The sequence below is a fragment of the Delphinapterus leucas genome, chromosome 2 (assembly GCF_059928025.1).
Source record: "Delphinapterus leucas isolate spDelLeu-1000000601 "Yukka" chromosome 2, BTC_Dleu_Yukka2, whole genome shotgun sequence".
Classification (NCBI taxonomy): domain Eukaryota; kingdom Metazoa; phylum Chordata; class Mammalia; order Artiodactyla; family Monodontidae; genus Delphinapterus; species Delphinapterus leucas.
Genome location: NC_143130.1, coordinates 114,158,926 through 114,178,345, shown reverse-complemented (window position 1 = coordinate 114,178,345; position 19,420 = coordinate 114,158,926). Strand labels below are relative to the sequence as shown.

Sequence of the window (19,420 nt, the reverse complement as noted above, 5' to 3'; positions counted from 1 at the left end):
TTTATATTGTGTGGGTCAATCAGTGTGACCATATTTTTTCAATGGACTGACTAAATCAGCACTTTGACTAATTTAAAAGATAGTATCAATAGAAAACACATTCTTTGCACAATGTAAAATGCTCCTAAAAGTTGGCCTCAGTTTATTATCAAATCAACTCATTTTAGACTTCTTAATTTCTCTCTATTATTCGAAGTTTTATTGAAGGCTGAAATCCTAAAATGAGAAAAAAAAATTAAACTGCACTGAAAATCTCATAAAACAAAGAACATTGTAATACTTATATGCTGAAATTCTTACATTTTAGATTCTATACAAAGCATGCTCAGTCACTTGTAAAAGTAAAAACGTGAAATATTAGTACATTTTTTAAAACTTTGTTTTCTTCTGATGGCAAGCTATACATGTCTGTCCTAAGAAAATCCAAATAATATTAGAAATGTACAAAGTTAATCCTCTTGATTCAAGCATCCCAAAATAACCCCATTAAGAATTAGATATGAATGTTTCCAGGTTATATTCTACATATAGTCTAAATAAGTGTGTGTGTGGAATGCATAAAAAACAAAAATAGGATATTTTGCATACCATCCTTAAATTTGCTTTTTTTCCACTTAATTTATTATTGATATCTTTCTATGTCAGGTTGGCAGTAATTTCAACTTTTCCTTTAAGAAAAATCACTTTCTGATACTCTACATAATAAAAGTGGCTCTAACACTTCAGTGGTCTGTACACTTCTTTTTCAATCTACCTTAACCTTGAAAATATAGTTATCATCAAGCAAAAATAACCTTAATGTCCACAATAACTCTAGCATTCAGCAAAATTCTGGAGACTGTGTGCAAAAATAGAAAGATTAATTATGTCCGTTTAATGACTAAAAGTGGTATACATGTGCATTCTTTAACAAACAAACAAACAAAAAAAGACCCAACAACAACTACATTTGAAGGTACTGAGAGCAATCGAAAGCAAGCAGAAAGTGGAGGAGGGTAAAACTCTTGAAAGAAGAGAAATACTTGAACAGTGAGAGATACTTTTAACCAGCTTTCCTCTTGAGGGTACTTTCCAGTTTGCATGGCACAGAGGAGAAAGAGCTCAAGCAGAAAGCAGAAGACTCACTGAGCTGGGAAATCAAAGCCTGGAGTTCAGGGCTGGAAATTAAAGGGAAAAATCCCTGAAAGGAGGGACCCGCAAAATCTGTATGCAAATTCTCCTCAAGCTTTTGTCTATATCCTAAACTATGCATGTATCTCTCAATTTTCTCATTTGTGAAAAAGAGAGAAATTTTATTAATGTAGTGTGAGGATCATTTTAACTGAAAAGTTTTCAGTGTCTGCAAAATTAAAATCGCCATTAGAGGATTTCTAAACATACCCATTATTAATAGTAACGAATAAAATCATACATTAGACATTAAACACAATGTAGCTGTAAGTAAATTTAGATACTCCAAAGAAATGTTTAAAATTTTGAGAGTATGTTGGATAAGTGTTTTACGTAAAGTTACTGTTTTCTGGAGCCTTGGGAGTTTGCCTTAATACTTACCAGGCATATATCTCTCTAATTAGAAGTGCATTTGAAATTTTTCAAAATGAAATATTAAAAGAAAATTAGCAGGCACATAGGTGAAGCCACCAGCAAACATTCAAACAATATATTAGGAAGTTACAATTACCAAAGACATCTAAGGTGACAACTCAAGAGAGCTGCTAAATGCTAACTTCATCAAATTATTAGAAGAATTGTGGTTTTATATAGTACAGAATGTATATTTTATCTCAACTCTGGAGAGAGGGATTGTAGAGATCCAGATAGATAATAAAGGATCATATTGCAGTGTAATAAGTTAAAATGAGCTGTTAAATAACTTACTTTCAAGAAATAAACAAAGGTTTGAAAACTTACCCAGTGTAACAAAAAAGCAAAAGAGGCTGTCAACAATAGTGTCCATAACAGTTTCCATTTCTGTGTCTGTGATATCTGGTCTGTTAATGGCTAAAATGACAAAGATAAAGGAGAAGAAAGTGACCAAAATTTATCCCTTATTTTTATTCAAATTATTACTCAACACCTATCAATATTCAGTTTGATAATACTTGTAATAGTTAAAGAAGCAAAATTTTTTATGCTTTAAATTTTAAGTGAACAAGTATCCACAAAAATTATACTTCAAAAAAAATACCACCCCAATATCAGTAGTAGTAATGAGTAGTATCAATATTAGAGCAGTAATAATATGAAAAAACCCACCACATAAATTATACAAAATTTTTGCCAGAGCAAATAGGAAATACCGACTTCCATAATTTTATTCACAAACATTAAATGGCCTCAAGAAACTACTGATCTTACTATCCAAATACTGCCAGAAAAGGACAATGTATCAATAAATCAATTACGGCAAGACCAACATCACATACATTTTCTTTGTATTATAACAAATCATATAAATTTCTTTTCTGATCTACTAGACTGTACTTAAGTGGTTCTCAAACTCCATTGGACATAAGACTCATTCTAAGAATAGGAGAGAAGAGAAAGAAGTTTCTCTGGAAGCTATTAAAAATGAAAGACTATTAGCCCTTTCCCTCAGGGATTCAATTCAATAGATTTGGGATAATTCTAGGTAATCTGCAATTCTGACAAACACCTCAGGTGATACTTGGGGCTACACATTTTTTTCTTTTCTGTCCCATTTCTTTCTTGGAAGTTTAAGAACCAACATGTCAAATGTTTTTAAAAGGTAAGAGTAATAATGGTCCCTAGCCAGGAGGGAAGAATAAATGGAGAGGTGGCAAGCCTACTCACTAGGTTGACAACCAGTGACTTTGCTATCCTGGCTGCTCTACTACGCGATGGCTTCCACATTTGAAAAACAGGTTGTTGGGGCTACACTTTAAGAAACATTGCTGTGAAGACTTTTCTTGACAAAGACCTTGCCTTATGCATCTTCCTATCTCTCAGAGTACCTAGGCTCAGTGTCTGACAAGTAGATGCTCAGTAACTGTTTGTTAAAAGACTGGCTGGACTAAAATATTATCTATATAATACGTTTAATTTCCCAGCATCTTGAATGTGAAAACAAATATAAAATTCAATACAACTTGTGATCAGCATAAGAGGAAATCAGAATCCAACTGGATACAACAAAGTGTTCAAAGAAAGTATGGTACATGCAGAGAACATAAAAATAACAAAGACTTTAACCATAATCTGGATGAGGAAACATGCTGCTATTCAGTATTGCAGACTGCCATCTATCCAAATCAGATGACAGAAATGGCATAAGGATACAACGTGAATTATGTAAATTCAGGGGATACCAATCCAGTGAAATACTCAGCTCATTCTGCCAATCACTGGTTCAGGTAAAATCTATATGAAGCCTCCACCCTTCAGGTCCATACCCTTCAGTCCCACACCTCTGAAACAACTGACCTCAACAGTCAAAACACTGTCCATCACTAACTTCCACTCGCTTTCAACAACAACTTGGTTTGTCTGAGACATTAGCCTAAGTCTAACTAAGGTGACAAGTCTGTGTCCTTTATTGGATAAATTCCCAATCCGTGGAAAACAGGTGATAAAAATTGAATCCATGGTATCAATATGGTTGATTTATGTTTTGAATAATCTGTTTAAGATTATTAATTAAAGCACTTGTAATGTTTGAGAGGATTTGCCACATAATTACATAATAATTAAGAGCACTAACTCTGGAGTGAGTGCCTGGATTTAGTAACCCAGTTTTGCCATTTCCTTATCAAGTTACTTAGTATCTGTGCCTCAGTTTTTTCATCTAGAAAACAAAAATAATATTAATTCCTACTTCATTAAGTTATTCTGAGGAGTAAATGAGCTTATATTTTAAAATATGTATAGGGCAATCTACTACTATTATTATACTATAATTATACTATTGAGAATCTGGGTGATTAAGCATGTGATTATACTTTAAAATTAATAAATTAAATTTATACTTTTAATTCAATAATTATTAATTTCTGACTTGTGATTTTTAAGTTGAGAGATATAAGAAAACAAATTTATAAACACTTGAATGTTTAATGAATTTAGACTCCCTATAAATTTAATTATTTTTAATAATTATTTAAATATTTGGGCAGATTTTTTTTGTTAGATTTATAAAGTTGCCTGGTCTGGTATTTGAAGTACTTAAAACTACTCAGCCATAAAAAATCATGAAATTTTGCTGTTTGCAGCAACATGGATGGACTTGCAGAGTATTATGTTAAGTGAAACAAGTCAGAAAGACAAATACTGCATGGTATCACTTATAAGTGGAATCTAAAAAATGCAACAAACTAGTGAATGTAACAGAAAAGAAGCAGACTCACAGCTATAGATAACAGATAAGTGGTTACCAGTGGGGAGAGGGAAGGGGGGACAACCTAGGGGTAGGGATTAAGAGGTGCAAATTATTATGTATAAAATAAGCTACAAGAATACATTGTACAGCATAGGGAATACAGCCAATATTTTATAATAACTATAAATGGAATATAACCTTTAAAAATTGTGAATCACTATATTATACACCTGTAGCTTATATAATATTGTACATTGACTATACATCAATTAAAAAACAAATAATTAAAAAATGAATAGGCTGAACTTATAAACGCAACTTAAACTGTTTAAGGAAATTTAACAAACTAAGTTTGTTGACTAAGTTTGTTAAATGAGACTGATTATAATTTAGTCAGTTCAATCTGAGTTAATCAAAGAAAAAGTAAAGGTGCTTGTTTTCAAATAAACAGACTTATAAACAAAATTTACAAGTTTAGCTTAAAGGCTTAAGGGAAACTAGGTTTTAAACATGTAACTTAGGTAGCTAATTAAGTTAAAGGTCAATTAAATGTAAACAGACTTCTGTAAATAACTACAGTACTGTCAAAAATCTCTTACACGGGCAATTCAGCAAATACTTACACCCATTTAGAGATGTTGCTTAATTTCAGCAAGAAGGCATACTATGGAGCTCAGTGAAACCAAAAGATTCATGCTCTCTTCTCTTGGGAGCTTACCACCTGGTCCAGTGTGTTATGATAGAATACCACTAGTATTTTGAGCAGAACGATTTTCTGTGTGAGTATGGTTTACACACTGCAGAAGATTTAGCATCCCTAGTCCCTGCTCACTAAATGCTAGTGCTAATTGTGACAATCAAAAATGTCCTTACACATTTCCAAATGCCCCCATGGGAGGCCCCTACTTTAGAACCTCTGAAACTCTAGTCATCCCCAAACATCTCAATCCTTAGGTATCAAATTAATAATTATTTCTATGAATTGGCTAATCACATCTTTTGTAGTCTGCAATTCTCTTTAAAATATTTGACATAACTAATCAATGGGCACAAAGTTTCAGTTAGGCAAGATGAATAAGTTCTAGAGATCTGCCATACAACATTGTACCTAAATTAACAATACTGTATTATATACTTAAAAATGTTAAGAGAGTAGATCTCATGTTAAGTGTTTTTACAAAGAAAAAGAATCAGCATAGACAATAAAACACGGTGTGGGTGTCCATGTGCCTGTGTGCATGTGTGTGTGTGTATGCATGTGTGTCTGTTAACTGTGTGTATGCGTGTGCGTCTGTTAAGTTTAATCTACATCCAAGGAATGGTCAGTTTATCAAAGCTGGGAATACAAACTTCAGAGGTGGTTAGATAGCATTTGATCAAATACCAATACTCAAACCTACCACTGCATGAACAGGGTGTAAGAATCAAGGGTGTCTAACAACCTATATTTGAGAATGGTACTTATATCAATACTTCATTCCATAATAGGACATTAGTAGCCGCTGACTCTTTGTTGTTGTCTGATCTTGACAAATAGCAACATTAACCAACCTTTTCTGAGTGCTTAGGATATGCCAGTAACTTTTCCAAGCATTTTACATACACGAATGCATTTAACTCCCATTAAAAACTCTGAGGTAGATAGTACTATTATTCCCGTTTTACAGATTTGGAAACTAAAGCACAGAGAAGCAAAGTAAACTTGTTCTTGTCCAAGGATCAAAGTACTAAAAGATTAACTGAATCTTACTACTAAAATACTGTCTTACACACCATGAGTGAACCACTCGTGCAAGTTGCTGTGGGGTAACTAAAAGGTCAGATAATTGGTCCTTCACTGAGCTTACAAAACAGATTTAGTAAGTGTTGTCTACATGTGACAGAACTCAAGTCTCTGAGACTTGTTTTCTTTATGGGCTGTAAACAAAGCTGGTTCTGGAGTGCACTAAACATGTTTACTATTGTTTTTCTACAGTACACTGTTCATTTTGTTAACAATGAATTATAAAATTCCTATTTTTACATACCACGATATGAAACAAGCTCCTTATTTTGATTACATAATACAAACATATCATCTTCCAAAGTAATAAAATTGAGATACTGATCGAAAACCTAGAAACAAAAGAAAAGGTTTTCAAATCAATTTTACAATATTGAATGCACTTTTAGTTTGATTTAATCTACTAATGATAAAATGAATAAAATTATAATTATATTCAATAACTAAAAATTATACCATGTAGCATGTAGATTGCCAAATTGGACAAGAATGAGAAAGTAACATTAAAAAGCAATAAAAAAAAACAAGACTCTGGGCAATAAATTATCAAGGAGAGTAACAGTTTCAGAAAACAAAATTTAAGAAGATATAAAATTTTAAAACAAATTGTGGTTGGGATGGGAATGGATATCAAATATGAAGAAAAACCACAATTTTAATTTTTATATTCATTTTAATCATACTTCTCTAAGAAAGTCATAGTAACTGTTTTTACACTGTGAACTATATTTATAGGTGGGGAAAAGTTACACTAGTTCTTTAGAAGTGTAAAACAGGAGAAAAATGAAGAAAACTATCTGAGATATGTTAAATGTAGTTAAATTGAAAACTGTTCACATTATTTCATGTAAAACTAATGATAAATTTTGGAAGAGAAAGAATAAGACATAAGCCTTAAAAACTAATCAGAAGTAGTAGTGGACTATCTAAATCTAAGAATGAAAAATCTATTAGTATGAAAGAATGGGAATTAAATGCATGGTTGTTTAGTCTTTTATTCGCCCTATATCATTCTGTAGAATTTTCAGTTATATCTTGTCCAAATTCAAGAAACAAAGGGCAAAACAGGGCTACAACCAAGAATATATTTTATAGATTTATTTATAATTAAGCCAAACATGACTAAAAGTGACTATGATATAGAGTTGCTGGCCTTCTTTCTTATAATATGCAATATAGCCCCCTTGGATACTCTCTCCTAACTAAAAAAATACCTGAAGATAGTATGGTGACTATAGTGGTCACTGATAAAACAATGTCAAAATATTCTGGGTATAATTTATGACAATACAACTGTCAAACTATTTCTAAGCTGAGCTAAAAAAATTATACAAATCCCAGCCCAAAACAAAAATAGATTCAGCTTCTTATTTTTGTCTTTCAAATTAACTGAGTAATAAGTTCCTTTAGTTTGGTTTATTTTGCCTAGTCCAAGTTGAAGATAATTTACACTATCAGAACTCTTTCTAGAAGTACTGGGTCTAAATATTTCTTAGGTTGTTCCAGTCCTTTGTAAATTAGACACCAATGTCTATTTATAGGTTTCAGAATATTACTAAATTTTACATTTAACAAAATGTTATCAGCCAACCAAAACCTCTTACCTTGGCTACTTGTGTTACTGCACTAGCTGCTAATGCTGCATTTGCAATATCTTCCAGTTTACTTCTTGAAATAGCAGAAATAAAATTTAAATAATATGATTCATAGAGTTGATTTCGAAGATCCTATGAATACAATGAATACTTCATTCTTATAGGATAGTATAAAGGATAATGACCAATGCAAATCTTTTAGATGCTATAAGAGCAAGGTTTTAGAGGATAATATGCATATTTAAAAGACAGGTTATACAAATGATACAAAAAAAGTATCCCAGGAGAATAAAGTTATGAAGAGGTACTGGTTACTTGGTTACCAGATATAACTGACATGTATTTTAATAATTAAAGTTATGATACTATAATTATATTATCAATAAAACCCTATTAATTACAGTAGTGTACAAAACTGCTTTGAATTAGCATACTTGTATATTAGCATACTTCTTAAAAAAATCCAGGAGAGGGGAAAGATGGTGGAAGAGTAAGACGCGGAGATCACCTTCCTCCCCACAGATACATCAGAAATACATCTACACGTGGAACAACTCCTACAGAACAACCACTGAACACTGGCAGAAGACCTCAGACCTCCCAAAAGGCAAGAAACTCCCCACGTACCTGGATAGGGCAAAAGAAAAAAGAATAAACAGAGACAAAGGAATAGGGGCAGGACCTGCACCAGTGGGAGAGAGCTGTGAAGAAGGAAAGGTTTCCACACACTAGGAAGCCCCTTCGCGGGCGGAGACTGCAGGAGGCGGAGGGGGGAGCTTCGGAACCGCGGAGGTGTGCACAGCAACAGGGGAGCGGAAGGCAAAGCGGGGAGATTCCCGCATAGAGGATCGGTGCCAACCAGCACTCACCAGCCCGAGAGGCTTGTCTGCTCACCCGCCGGGGTGGGCGGGGCTGGGAGCTAAGGCTCGGCTTTGGTGGGATCGCAGGGAGAGGACTGGGAGAGGACTGGCGGCGTGAACACAGCCTGAAGGGGTTAGTGCACCACGGCTAGCAGGAGGGAGTCCGGGGAAAAAGTCGGGACCTGCCGAGGAGGCAAGATACATTTTCTTCCCTCTTTGTTTCCTGGTGCACGAGGAGAGGGGATTAAGAGAGCCGCTTAAAGGAGTTCCAGAGACGGGAGCCAGCTGCGGCTATCAGCGTGGACCCCAGAGATGGGCATGAGACGCTAAGGCCGCTGCTGCCGCCACCAAGAAGCCTGTGTGCGAGCACAGGTCACTATCCACACCTCCCCTCCCAGGAGCCTGTGCAGCCCGCCACTGCCAGGGCCCCGGGATCCAGGGACAACTTCCTTGGGAGAACACACAGCGCACCCCAGGCTGCTGCAACGTCACGCTGGCCTCTGCCGCCGCAGGTTCGCCCCGCACACCGTGCCCCTCCCTCCCACCGGCCTCAGTGAGCCAGAGCCCCTGAATCAGTGGCTCCTTTGACCCCGTCCTGTCTCAGCTAACAACAGACGCCCTCCGGTGACCTACACACAGAGGCAGGGCCAAATCCAAATTTGAACCCCGGGAGCTGTGCGAACAAAGAAGAGAAAGGGAAATTTCTCCCAGCAGCCTCAGAAGCAGCGGATTAAATCTCCACAATCAACTTGATGCACCCTGCATCTGTGGAATGCCTGAATAGACAACGAATCATCCCAAATTGAGGCAGTGGACTTTGAGAGCAAGATATATTATTTTTTCCCCTTTTCCTCTTTTTCTAAGTGTGTATGTGTCTGTGTGAGATTTTGTCTGTATAGCTTTGCTTTCACCATTTGTCCTAGGGTTCTATCCGTCCTTCTTGTTGTTTTTTGTTTTGTTTTTTTACTTAAAAGGAAAAATTTTTTCTTAATAATTATTTTTTATTTTAATAACTTTATTTTATCTTACTTTATCTTACCTCTGTCCTTCCTTCCTTCCTTCCTTCCTTTCTACTTTTTCTCCCTCTTGTTCTGAGCTGTGTGGATGAAAGGCTTTTGGTGCTGCAGCCAGGAGTCAGTGCTGTGCCTCTGAGGTGGGAGAGCCAACTTCAGGACACTGGTCCACAAGAGACCTCCCAGCTCCACATAATATCAAATGGCAAAAATCTCCCAGAGATCTCCATCTCAACACCAACACCCAGCTTCACTCAATGACCAGCAAGCTACAGTGCTGGACACCCTATGCCAAACAACTAGAAAGACAGGAACACAACCCCACCCATTAGCAGACAGGCTGCCTAAAATCATAATAAGGTCACAGACACCCCAAAACACACCACCAGACATGGACCTGCCCATCAGAAAGACAAGATCCAGCCTCATCCACCAAAACACAGGCACTAGTCCCGTCCACCAGGAAGCCTACACAACCCACTGAACCAACTTTAGACACTGGGGACAGACACCAAAAACAACGGGAACTACGAACCTGCAGCCTGCAAAAAGGAGACCCCAAACACAGTAAGCAAAATGAGAAGACAGAAAAACACACAGCACATGAAGGAGCAAGATAAAAACCCACCAGACCTAACAAATGAAGAGGAAATAGGCAGTCTACCTGAAAAAGAATTCAGAATAATGATAGTAAAGATGATCCAAAATCTTGGAAATAGAAAAGAGAAAATGCAAAAAACATTTAACAAGGACCTAGAAGAACTAAAGAGGAAACAAGCAACGATGAACAACACAATAAATGCAATTAAAAATACTCTAGAAGGGATCAATAGCAGAATAACTGAGGCAGAAGAACGGATAAGTGACCTGGAAGATAAAATAGTGGAAATAACTACTGCAGAGCAGAATAACGAAAAAAGAATGAAAAGAACTGAGGACAGTCTCAGAGACCTCTGGGACAACATTAAACGCACCAACATTCGAATTATAGGGGTCCCAGAAGAAGAACAGAAAAAGAAAGGGACTGAGAAAATATTTGAAGAGATTATAGTTGAAACCTTCCCTAATATGGGAAAGGAAATAGTTAATCAAGTCCAGGAAGCACAGAGAGTCCCATACAGGATAAATCCAAGGAGAAACACGCCAAGACACATATTAATCAAAGGGTCAAAAATAAAATACAAAGAAAACATATTAAAAGCAGCAAGGGAAAAATAACAACACACAAGGGAATACCCATAAGGTTAACAGCTGATCTATCAGCAGAAACTCTGCAAGCCAGAAGGGAGTGGCAGGACATATTTAAAGTGATGAAGGAAAAAAACCTACAACCAAGATTACTCTACCCAGCAAGGATCTCATTCAGATTTGATGGAGAAATTAAAATCTTTACAGACAATCAAAAGCTGAGAGAGCTCAGCATCTCCAAACCAGCTTTACAACAAATGCTAAAGGAACTTCTCTACGCAAGAAACACAAGAGAAGGAAAAGACCTACAATAACAAACCCAAAACAATTAAGAAAATAGTAATAGGAACATACATATCAATAATTACCTTAAATGTAAATGGATAAAATGCTCCCATCAAAAGACACAGACTGGCTGAATGGATACAAAAACAAGACCCATATATATGCTGTCTACAAGAGACCCACTTCAGACGTAGGGACACACACAGACTGAAAGTGAGGGGACCGAAAAAGATACTCCAAGGAAATGGAAATCAAAAGAAAGCGGGAGTAGTAATTCTCATACCAGACAAAATAGACTTTAAAATAAAGACTATTACAAGAGACAAAGAAGGACACTACATAATGATCAAGGGATCGATCAAAGAAGATATAACAATTGTAAATATTTATGCACCCAACATAGGAACACCTCAACACATAAGGCAAATACTAACAGCCATAAAAGGGGAAATCAACAGTAACATATTCATAGTAGGGGACTTTTAACACCCCTCTTTCACCAATGGAGAGATCATCCAAAATGTAAATAAATAAGGAAACACAAGCTTTAAATGATACATTAAACAAGATGAACTTAATTGACATTTATAGGACATGCCATCCAAAAACAACACAATACACATTTTTCTCAAGTGCTCATGGAACATTCTCCAGGATAGATCATATCTTGGGTCACAAATCAAGCCTTGATAAATTTAAGAAAATTGAAATTGTATCAAGTATCTTTTCCACCACAATGCTATGAGACTAGATATCAATTACAGGAAAAGATCTGTAAAAAATACAAAAACATGGAGGCTAAACAATACACTACTTAATAATGAATTGATCACTGAAGAAATCAAAAAGGAAATCAAAAAATACCTAGAAACAGGGCATCCCTGGTAGCACAGTGGCTGAGAGTCCGCCTGCCGATGCAGGGACACGGATTCGTGCCCTGTTCTGGGAAGATCCCACATGCTGCGGATGGGCTGGGCCCGTGAGCCATGGTCATTAAGCCTGTAAGTCCAGAGCCTGTGCTCCGCAACGAGAGAGGCCACAACAGTGAGAGGCCCGCATACTGCAAACAAACAAACAAACAAACACATACCTAGAAACAAATGACAATGGAGGCATGACGACCCATGCCTGCAGGATGCAGGAAAAGTAGTTCTAAGAGGGAAGTTTATAGCAATACAATCCTACCTTAAGAAACAGGAAACATCTCAAATAAACAACCTAACCTTGCACCTAAAGCAATTAGAGAAAGAAGAACAAAAAAACCCCAAAGTTAGCAGAAGGAAACAAATCATAAAATTCAGATCAGAAAGAAATGAAGGAAACGATAGCAAAGATCAATAAAACTAAAAGCTGGTTCTTTGAGAAGATAAACAAAATTGATAAACCATTAGCCAGACTCAACAAGCAAAAAAGGGACAAGGCTCAAATCAATAGAATTAGAAATTAAAAAGGAGAGTAACAACAGACACTGCAGAAATACAAAAGATCATGAGAGATTACTACAAGCAAATCTATGGCAATAAAATGGACAACTTGGAAGAAATGGACAAATTCTTAGAAATGCACAACCTGCCAAGACTGAACCAGGAAGAAATAGAAAATATGAACAGACCAATCACAAGCATTGAAATTGAGACTGTGATTAAAAATCTTCCAGCAAACAAAAGCCCAGGACCACACGGCTTCACAGGTGAATTCTATGAAATATTTAGAGAAGAGCTAACACCTATCCTTCTCAAACTCTTCCAAAATATAGCAGAGGGAGGAACACTCCCAAACTCATTCTATGAGGCCACCATTACCCTGATATGAAAATCAAAGATGTCACTAAGAAAGAAAACTACAGGCCAATATCACTGATGAACATAGATGCAAAAATCCTCAACAAAATACTAGCAAACAGAATCCAACAGCACATTAAAAGGATCATACATCATGATCAAGTGGGGTTTATCCGAGGAATGCAAGGATTCTTCAATATACGCAAATCAATCAACGTGATATACCATATTAACAAACTGAAGGAGAAAAACCATATGATCATCTCAATAGACGCAGAGAAAGCTTTTGACAAAATTCAACACCCATTTATGATAAAAACCCTGCAGAAAGTAGGCATAGAGGGAACTTTCCTCAACATAATAAAGGCCATATATGACAAACCCACAGCCAACATCGTCCTCAATGGTGAAAAACTGAAACCATTTCCACTACGATCAGGAACAAGACAAGGTTGCCCACTGTCACCACTATTATTCAACATAGTTTTGGAAGTTTTAGCTATAGCAATCAGAGAAGAAAAAGAAATAAAAGGAAACCAAGTCGGAAAGGAAGAAGTAAAGCTGTCACTGTTTGCAGATGACATGATACTATACATAGAGAATCCCAAAGATGCTACCAGAAAAATACTAGAGATAATCAATGAATTTGGTAAAGTAGCAGGATACAAAATTATTGCACAGAAATCTCTGGCATTCCTATACACTAATGATGAAAAATCTGAAAATGAAATTAAGAAAGCACTCCCATTTACCATTGAACAAAAAGAATAAAATATCTAGGAATAAACCTACCTAAGGAGACAAAAGATCTGTATGCAGAAAATTATAAGACCCTGATGAAAGAAATTAAAGATGATACAAATAGATGGAGAGATATACCATGTTCTTGGATTGGAAGAATTAACATTGTGTAAATGACTCTACTACCCAAAGCAATCTACAGATTCAATGCAATCCCTATCAAACTACCACTGGCAGTTTTCACAGAACTAGAACAAAAAATTTCACAATTTGTATGGAAACAAAAAAGAACCCAAATAGCCAAAGCAATCTTGAGAAAGAAAAATGGAGCTGGAGGAATCCAGCTCCCTGACTTCAGACTATACTACAAAGCTACAGTAATTAAGACAGTATGGTACTGGCACAAAAAGAGAAATATAGATCAATGGAACAGGATAGAAAGCTCAGAGGTAAACCCACACACATATGGTCACCTTATCTTTGATAAAGGAGGCAAGAATATACAGTGGAGAAAAGACAGCCTCTTCAATAAGTGGTGCTGGGAAAACTGGACAGGTACACGTAAAAGTATGTGATTAGAACACTCCCTAACACCATACACAAAAATAAGCTCAAAATGGATTAAAGACCTAAATGTAAGGTCAGAAACTATCAAACTCTTAGAGGAAAACATAGGCAGAACACTCTATGACACAAATCACAGCAAGATCCTTTTTGACCCACCTCCTAGAGAAATGGAAATAAAACCAAAACTAAACAAATGGGACCTAATGAACCTTAAAAGCTTTTGCACAGCAAAGGAAACCATGAACAAGCCAAAAGACAACACTCAGAATGGGAGAAAATATTTTCAAACGAAGCAAGTGACAAACAATTAATCTCCAAAATTTACAAGCAGCTCATGCAGCTGAATAACAAAAAGAACAAACAACCCAATCCAAAAATGGGCAGAAGACCTACATAGACATTTCTCCAAAGAAGATATACAGATTGCCAACAAACACATGAAAGAATGCTCAACATCATTAATCATTAGAGAAATGCAAATCAAAACTACAATGAGATATCATCTCACCGGTCAGAATGGCCATCATCAAATAATCTACAAACAATAAATGCTGGAGATGCTTTGGAGAAAAGCGAACACTCTTGCAGTGCTGGTGGGAATGTAAATTGATACAGCCACTATGGAAAATAGTATGGAGGTTCCTTAAAAAACTACAAATAGAACTACCATACGACCCAGCAATCCCACTACTGCGCATATACCCTGAGAAAACCATAATTCAAAAAGAGTCATGTACCACAGTGTTCACTGCAGCTCTATTTGCAATAGCCAGGACATGGAAGCAACCTAAGTGTCCATCATTGGATGAATGGATAAAGAAGATGTGACACATATATACAATGGAATATTACTCACCCATAAAAAAGAAATGAAATTGAGTTATTTGTAGTGAGGTGGATGGACCTAGAGTCTGCCATACAGAGTGAAGTAAGTCAGAAAGAAAAACAAATACTGTATGCTAACACATATATATGGAATCTAAGGGAAAAAAAAAAAGGTCATGAAGAACCTAGGGGTAAGACGGGAATAAAGACACAGACCTACTAGAGAATGGACTTGAGGATATGGGGAGGAGGAAGGGTAAGCTGTGACAAAGTGAGAGAGTGTCATGGACATATATACACTACCAAACGTAAAATAGATAGCTAGTGGGAAGCAGCCGCATGGCACAGGGAGATCAGCTCGGTGCTTTGTGACCACCTAGAGGGGTGCGATAGGGAGGGTGGGAGGGAGGGAGACGCAAGAGGGAAGAGATATGGGAACATATGTATATGTATAACTGATTCATTTTGTTATAAAGCAGAAACTAACACACCATTGTAAAGTAAGTATACTCCAATAAAGATGTTAAAAAAAAAATCCAGAAGTGGCTCTCTTATATAGCTTAAATGCTTACTATATTGGGCAGACACTGCCTTATACTGTTTGTAGTCATGTGATGATACAACATATATTTCCTTCAGTGTAAACAGACATGTTATAATTCAAATGACAAATTCTAGAACTATTCCTTCTCAATCACCCAAAAACAGTGTCATTTAAACTTATGTTAATTCTTAAACCAAATTTACTTAGCTTCTTAGACTCTAGGCAAATAGATATCTAAATAAGCATATTTCTTCAAATCTAAGATGATGTCATTATAACAGGCACTGCTATTTTATGTAGCACTAAGGAAGAATGAATGCTGCCAATAAAATTCTATAACACACCATCAATTTTAAAATACATATGATTTCAAAAATGCTGAAATGTGAAAAACTGAGGGTCTGGAGCCTGTGTGAGGAAGGTGGCTGAGCAGAGCATTGTTTCAACAAAGACTGGGAGATTGGTTAAGGAATTGAGAATTGATAAATAAGTAATTATGTTGAGGATGTTGGGAGCCATGTTTCTCACTGTCAGCGAAAGAAATTATAAATTTGTAAAGGGAGAAGGAAAAGCTAGAATGAATCCTATATTTCTGAATTGAAACAATTTCAGAGGTTATCTATCTTTGTCTAAATAGAGAGATAAGCAGGAAGATTTATAGCATTAAATATTGGTATAAATATTGATATACATGTATTTCTTAGTTCTGTCCATTCAGAGGACCCAAGAACTGTGACATCCTAGCAACAATGAGTACCTAATGCTCAGACACTGATTTCTAAACACCATTCTCCACAAAAAGCAACCAGGGCTCCTTAGACAAATGGCTGAATCTTGGGCTTGGACAGAGAAAGTACAAGATGAGACTGGAATATCTTATTATGGAAAAAAGTAAGGAAGTGATCAAAGAATGTGGGAGACATTTCAAAAGAAGTTGAGCAATGTTGCAGGATGTAAGATCAATACATAAAAGTCAACTGGGTATCTACACACTTGCAATGAGTAACCCTAAAAATGAAATTAAGAAAACGATTCCATTCACAATAGCATTAAAAAGAAACAAAGGAATAAATTTAGCAAAAGAAGTGTAAAACTTACATTCTGCACAGTACAAAATATTATTAAAAGACTGAAATAAATAGAAAGATATCCCATGCTCACGGATCAGAAAATTTAATATTGTTAAGATGGCTGACAATCATCAATAGGAAGACACTGGAACTCACCAAAAAAGATACCCCACATCCAAAGACAAAAGAGAAGCCACAATGGAACAGTAGGAAGGGCACAATCACAGTAAAATCAAATCCCATACCTGCTGGGTGGGTGACTCAGAGACTGGAGAACACTTATACCACAGAAGTCCACCCACTGGAGTGAAGGTTCTGAGCCCCATGTCAGGTTCCCAACCTGGGGGTCTGGCAACGGGAGGAGCAATTCCTAGAGAATCAGACTTTGAAGGCTAGTGGGATTTGATTGCAGGACTTCGACAGGACTGGGGGAAACAGAGACTCCACTCTTGGAGGGCACACACAAAGTAGTGTGCGCACTGGGACCCAGGGGAAGGAGCAGTGACCCCATAGGAGACTGAACCAGACCTACCTGCTAGTGTTGGAGGGTCTCCTGCAAAGGCGGGCGGTGGCTGTGGCTCACCATGGGGACAAGGACACTGGCAGAAGTTCTGGGAAGTACTCCTTGGCATGAGCCCTCCCAGAGTCCAACATTAGCCCCACCAAAGAGCCCAGGTGAGCTCCAGTTTTGGGTTGCATCAGGCCAAAAAACCAACAGGGAGGGAACCCAGCCCCACCCATCTGCAGTCAAGTGGATTAAAGTTTTACTGAGCTCTGCCCACCAGAGCAACAGCCAGCTCTACCCACCACCAGTCCCTCCCATCAGGAAACTCACACAAGCCTCTTAGATGGCGACATCCACCAGAGGGCAGACAGCAGAAGCAAGAACTACAATCCTGCAGCCTGTGGAACAAAAACCGCTTTCACAGAAAGACAGACAAGATGAAAAGGCAGAGCACTATGTACCAGATGAAGGAACAAGATAAAACCCCAGAAAAACAATAAATGAAGTGGAGATAGGCAACCTTCCAGAAAAAGAATTCAGAATAATGATAGTGAAGAAGATCTAGGACCTCGGAAAAAAATGGAGGCAAAGATCGAGAAGATGCAAGAAATGTTTAACAAAGACTTAGAAGAATTAAAGAACAAACAGAGATGAACAATACAGTAACTGAAATGAAAACTACACTAGAAGGAATCAATAGCAGAATAACTGAGGCAGAAGAACGGATAAGTGACCTGGAGGACAGAATGGTGGAATTCGCTGCCACGGAATACAATTAAGAAAAAAGAATGAAAAGAAATGAAGACAGCCTAAGAGACCTCTGGAACAATATTAAATGCAACAACATTCGCATTATAGGGGTCCCAGTAGGAAAAGAGAGAAACGACCTGAGAAAATATTTGAAGAGATTATAGTCAAAAACTTCCCTAACATGGGAAAGGAAATAGCCACCCAAGTCCAAGAAGCACAGAGAGTCCCAGGCAGGATAAACCCAAGCGCAGTGAGTCCCAGGCAGGATAAACGCTGAGACACGTATTAATGAAATTGACAAAAATGAAAGGCAAAGAAAAATTATTGAAAACAAAAAGGGAAAAACGACAAATAACATACAAGGGAACTCCCATAAGGTTAACAGCTGATTTCTCAGCAGAAACTCTACAAGCCAGAAGGGAGTGGCATGATATACTTAAACTGATGAAAGGGAAGAACCTACAACCAAGATTACTCTACCTGGCAAGGATTGCATTCAGATTCGATGAAGAAATCAAAAGCTTTACAGACAAGCAAAACGTAAGAGAATTCAGCACCACAAAACAGCTCTACAACAAATGCTAAAGGAACTTCTCTGAGTGGGAAACACAAGAGAAGAAAAGGACTTACAAAAACAACCTCAAAACAATTAAGAAAATGGTAAAAGGAACATACGTAGCGATAATTACCTTAAATGTGAATAGATTAAATGCTCCAACCAAAAAGACACAGGCTCACTGAATGGAATCAAAAACAAGACCCATATATATGCTATGTACAAGAGACCCACTTCAGACCTATCGACACATACAGAGTGAAAGTGAGGGGACTGAAAAAGATATTCCATGCAAATGGAAATCAAAAGAAAGCTGGAGTAGCAATACTCATATCAGACAAAATAGCTTTAAAATAGAGAATGTTACAAGAGACAAGGAAGGATACTACATAATGATCAAGGGATCAAGAAGAAATAACAATTAGAAATACATATGCACCCAACATAGGAGCACCTCAATACATAAGGCAACTGCTAACAGCTATAAAAGAGGAAATCAACAGTAACAGAATAATAGTGAGGGACTTTAACACCTCACTTACACCAATGAACAGATCACCCAGACAGAAAATTAACAAGGAAACACAAGCTTTAAATGATATAATAGACCAGACAGATTTATTGATATTTATAGGACATTCCATCCAAAAACAGCAGATTACACTTTCTTCTCAAGTGCGAACGGAACATTCTCCAGGGTAGATCACATCTTGGGTCACAAATCAAGCTTCAGTAAATTTAAGAAAATTGAAATCATATCAAGCATCTTTTCTGACCACAACGCTATGAGATTAGAAATAAATTACAGGGGAAAAAACCACATAAAAATCAGAAACACATGTAGGCTAAACAGTACATTACTAAAAAACCAAGAGATCACTAAAGAAATCAAAGAGGAAATCAAAAATACCTAGAGAAAAATGACAATGAAAACATGACGATCCAAAACCTATGGGATGTAGCAAGAGCAGTTCTAAGAGGGAAGTTTATAGCAATACAATCCTACCTCAAGAAACAAGAA

General features: G+C 36.8%; 1 protein-coding gene across 12 annotated transcripts in view; it reads right to left on the bottom strand.

Moving 5' to 3' along the window:
* Positions 1-19,420, bottom strand: part of SCFD1 (sec1 family domain containing 1) — a 134,825-nt gene that overhangs the window by 93,112 nt on the left and 22,293 nt on the right. For 10 of the 12 annotated variants that reach the window (XR_016392151.1, XR_016392156.1, XR_016392155.1 and 7 more), the window contains exons 5-7: positions 7,724-7,846; positions 6,364-6,451; positions 1,912-2,001 (exon numbers count right to left, since the gene is read on the bottom strand). Coding sequence is in view for 6 of the 12 variants with exons in the window: in XM_089907543.1 (XP_089763669.1) it covers positions 1,912-2,001; positions 6,364-6,451; positions 7,724-7,846 (301 nt within the window). In the remaining 6 variants the exon portion in view is untranslated. Of the gene's footprint in view, positions 1-1,911; positions 2,002-6,363; positions 6,452-7,723; positions 7,847-19,420 lie in introns of those variants that run through there. The other 2 variants (XM_089907548.1, XM_089907547.1) reach the window with 2 other exon arrangements.